Here is a 4626-nt window from a genome sequence, read left to right as displayed (position 1 = left end):
CTGTTTAGCAATTCAATTCAGTGAAATCAATGTGTTATTTTTATATTTATTACTTAGAAATTTTGCACGAACATTTTTATTATTTAAAACTATAACTTACAAAAGCACTCCGTACATATACTATTCTAACATAATGTAGTAAAACAATTTGTCTAAAATTAAAATTTATATGACTATAATTTAAAACTGTGACAATTTATTTATGCAAACCCGATAACAAAAATAGTAAACTTTAAATTATTAAAGGTATTAAGTTTGCACAAAATGATTTAAACCTTAAGATAATTTCAAAGTTGTTTATTGTTTGTTTTATATTTTAGAATTTTTACAGTGCCTTCATAATGTTTTTGATAAAGTTAAATTGTTTAAGCTTTAAAAAATTATAAGAAAGGTGATTAAGTGTATAACAAATAGCAAAAAAAATAACTAATTTACATGTTTTTCAGAAATTTTATAATGTCAGATTTTGATAGAAAAGATCTAGTTTCTCTGGCAAAAATTTGTATGGAATTGGGTCTCTTCAACGATTCAATTGACTATTGGAAGCTAGTAATTAAAATGTCAACTCCTTTAAACAAGGATGAAAGATATTTATTGTTTACCTGTTATATTCGTATGAGAAGAAATCTTGAAAAAATTTGTTTGAAACTATCGGACAAAGAAAATGTTGAAGAAAGCCTCCGTTCACAATTAGTAGATAAAATTAATATGAAACATAACAAAATATGCGATGATTCATTAGAATTACTCGAGAGTTATTGGGTAAAAAGAGATGAAAATCCTGAATCTGTTGTTGACTACAATCATTTCAAAGTCTATCAGCATTACAACAAGTTGGTTTTTAGTGGGAGAAAAGGAGATAGAGAAGACGTCAGAAAAGCAATAGAGGCATTTGAAGAAGCACAGAAAATAGCGGAAGAGTTTTTGAATCCATATGATTATCTCAGACTTACAATTGCAAGGTATTTTTCTGAAATATACGGTGACATCCTCGACTCACCAGATGAAGCTATTTCCATTGCAAAGGGGGCTTATGAGAGTGCGGTACATAAAATATACGACGGCTTTGAAATTTCACAAAATTCTGATCTGTTTAAGTTAAGAAAGAATATTGAAATATGGAGCTTTAAGCAAAACTAAACCAGTAGACTTTTTTTTAACTTTTATAAAATTAGTTATAACTTTGTCGTGTACCAGTTTTTTGGAAAATGATTTTAACCGTATTTTTTATAAGTTTGTAATTAGCTGAGTCATGAGGTTAAAACAAATAACTAAAAATACTTTTAACTTTGAAAATCTCTTAAAAAAAAATTTCAGCAAACCTCCAAAATATTTTACATTTAAAAAAAATTAGCTAAAAACTATACTCCAAAGTCTACAAAAACCTTGAAAAAACTACCTTTTTTTTAACTGTAAATTACAGTGTTTTATTTCAGACAAACTAAATTAACTTTAAATTATCAAAAAGAAAAACAAATATCTAAAAGTTAAAGTGAGTTAAGTGTTCAATTTAATAAGATTTTGATTGTTTTTGAAACTTCTATTATCAAAAACAAAATCTGCTAAAAAGTAGCTTTCTTTAAATATTCTGTAAAAAGTGCCAGCTTTGTAGCATATTAAAATTTGAAATAAATTCTAAATTCTAATTAGTTCTAATAAATTAATAAAACAAACCACTTTGAGTAAATGGTAATTGTAAAAATCGAAACCGGCTTTCAAATTTTGATATACTTTAAAATAGAAGAACAAAGTTTAAAATTTTTTGTTAAATGTAATCTTAAAAATAATAATATTGTTTTTATTTTTTTAACATAATTTTTTACTGATAAAGTTTTCATGGCCATTTGAAATTATAATTAACAACAGTACTTTTAACAATTACTGTTGTTAATTACTGTTAATACAATAACTTGTTTAAAACCATAACTTTCAAAACTATCGTGTAAGTAAACCATTAAAATTGTTTTATGCATACTACAATATATTTAAATAATACTTTTAAATTATTTAAATAATTAATATACATAGACTTATTTAAATCTTGAAATTATATCAAAAGTTGTTTACAAACTGTTTAAATACATATATATATATATAATATTGTTGAATCATGCAAGATAAGGGTATTTAAATGTGTTTAAACTTCGTAAAATTAATCAGAAAGGTAATAATCTATATTACAAATAACAAAAAGTAATTAATATGGTTAATTTTAGAATATTTGTAGTGTAAAACTTGACAAAAAAACTTGACTTGTCTTGCAAAAATATCACATGATATTTGATAAATAAATAAATATCACATCTCTACAATGACTCAATTGAAAATATGAAGCAAGAAATTAAAATATCAACTCCTATAGGTCATGGTGAGATAAATCTTTTATTTTTCAGTTATGTTGATCTCTTATGTGAGTACCACCTTGACAAAAGTTATCAGAAAATATTTGACAAAGAGAATGTTCAAGAACGCCTGCGTTCAGAATTATTAGAGATAGTTAAGCTATAACATAAGAAAATGTGCGATGATTCAATACAACTGCTTGATATTTATTGGGTAAAAAAAGACAAAAACCCTGAGTCTGTTAATGATTACAGTCACTTCAAAGTCTATCAGTATTACAAAAAATCGGTTTTTAGTGGGAAAAAAGGAGATAGTGATGACGTAAGAAAAGCAATAGAGGCATTTAAAGAAGCACAGAAAATAATCGAAGAACTTTTGAAGCCAGATGATCATGTCAGACTTACAACTGCAAGGTATTTTTCTGAAATATACGGTGACATCCTCGACTCACCAGATGAAGCTATTTCCATTGCAAAGGGGGCTTATGAGAATGCGGTACATAAAATATACGACGGCTTTGAAATTTCACAAAATTCTGATCTGTTTAAGTTAAGAAAGAATATTGAAATATGGAGCTTCAAGCAAAACTAAACTGTTGACATTTTTTTAAACTTTTTTTAAATTAATTATAACTTTGTCGTGTACCAGTTTTTTGGAAAATGTTTAAAACCGTATGTTTGATTAATTTGTTATTAGCAGAGTCACGAAGTTTAAAAAAAAAATTAACAATACTTTTAACTTTAAAAATCTCTTCACAAAAAATTTCAGTAAACCTTTAAAGCAGGGTTTCCCAAACTCATTTTCTAAATTGCCCCCTTTTCAGAAATTCGGAAAATAATCGCCCCCCACGATTTTACAAAGTAGTTTTTCTCTTGAGTAGAAACTTTTGAGTCGAAAAAGTTGTGTTTGAAATGTAATTTAATCTGGTACTTCTTATGCATGCTTTTTTGAGCTTTGTTCAAAGTAGTTTACAGGGCTTGAGAAAATAAGTTACATTTGTTTTCTTATAAGCCCAGTTAAGTGTATTATAATACTTAATTATTTAAAAGCCTTGTGTAACCTGTAATTAATCCTGTTTAGATATGAACTGTTTTGAAACTAATGAAACTTTTAGGGTAGTGGTGGACAACTTTTGTAGTTATCAATTCATAATTACTAAAATATCTTTTCTAGTTTCAACTCGTTTAAAAAATGTAATTGCGGGCTGCATAACTTAAAAAAATAACATATAAGAAAATTGAAAAACTCGAGCGAAATGATAATAAAATGATTTAGTATTATTGTAATCTAGGAAATACTATTGTGAACTGAAAACCGAATTGAAAGTGTATTTCAAAATATTTAGTATCAAAAAAATAAATTTTGTTTCTTTTGCACAATTAGCTTCCAAGTTACTTAGTATGTAGATATTTGACTGGATCTTAACCGTACGTTAACCATCTGAAATCTTAATTTAAACCTGACATTATAATAATCTCTCAAATAACGAATTTCGGACATTTAGAAGTTAATACTAAGTAACTTGTTTAAACCGCACAAAGTACTAAAATTATTTTATAAATAGGCATATTCTAAAATTACTATACCAGAGATTAAGAAACTATAAAAAAATGAACAGTTTATTTTACACATAATAAAATAAACAATAAAACATAATTTCTGATCTAGTTTAAGGAAGTTTGACCGACTGGTTGATTATCTTACATGAAAAGTGGTTTCATCAACAGCTTCAGATAATGTAGTAAAGTTATTAATTTCAATGCTAAGATATATTATAAGTAAGTTAGTTGTAAAGTTAAAAACTTAATTTTAAACTTTTTAAATTACATGTTTTGTAATAGAATACCATTAAACAGTATTTGACTTGGAATAACTATTAGGAAACTAAACCTTAGTTTTAACATTTTCTTTTTTTTTTAGTTTAAATTCAAAAAAAAATCAAAAGTTTTACAGTTAATTCTGTGAACAGAAAACAATCGATTAAAAAATTCTTTTAATTAGCTTCAAATTTTGTTTTGTAACTGCAGCAGTCTTTTAATGGCTTATTTAATACTGTTTAAATTTATTTTTTCTCTAGTCATTAGCCTATAATAATTTACCAGAAGAAAAGAGTGAAAAACGAAAAGCTAGTGTTTAACTAACAAAATAAACAACACATTCTAATTGCTAATATATTAAAAATTAAGATAAAACAAAAAACATTTGTATTAATAGTTTAAAATTGTTTAATGCATAGGTTTTTTAACAATAACAAATCAAGTTTGAGTTAAAGAATCTTTTAAA

The 4626-nt window shown here is 25.5% G+C and overlaps 2 protein-coding genes across 2 annotated transcripts; both read left to right on the top strand.

Annotated features, from left to right (window-relative positions):
- Positions 1-456: 456 nt before the first annotated feature.
- LOC145836910 (14-3-3 protein beta/alpha-B-like) lies at positions 457-1140 on the top strand. Its single transcript, XM_082944683.1, has one exon. The coding sequence runs from the start codon at positions 457-459 to the stop codon at positions 1138-1140; it is 684 nt and encodes a 227-aa protein (XP_082800809.1).
- Positions 1141-2517: 1377 nt separating this feature from the next.
- On the top strand, positions 2518-2934 carry LOC145836909 (uncharacterized). Its single transcript, XM_082944682.1, has one exon. It carries the CDS (start codon positions 2518-2520, stop codon positions 2932-2934), a length of 417 nt encoding a protein of 138 aa, XP_082800808.1.
- Positions 2935-4626: the final 1692 nt, after the last annotated feature.

Source organism: Thalia democratica, chromosome 5 (assembly GCF_965202585.1).
Source record: "Thalia democratica chromosome 5, ktThaDemo2.hap1.1, whole genome shotgun sequence".
NCBI lineage: Eukaryota > Metazoa > Chordata > Thaliacea > Salpida > Salpidae > Thalia > Thalia democratica.
Note: the sequence above shows the minus strand (reverse complement) of the source record. Positions and strands in the feature narration are given on the sequence as shown.

Bases quoted from the DNA above. Each gene is read 5' to 3' on its own strand.
- LOC145836910 (XM_082944683.1), top strand. From the start codon at position 457: ATGTCAGATTTTGATAGAAAAGATCTAGTTTCTCTGGCAAAAATTTGT.
- LOC145836909 (XM_082944682.1), top strand. From the start codon at position 2,518: ATGTGCGATGATTCAATACAACTGCTTGATATTTATTGGGTAAAAAAA.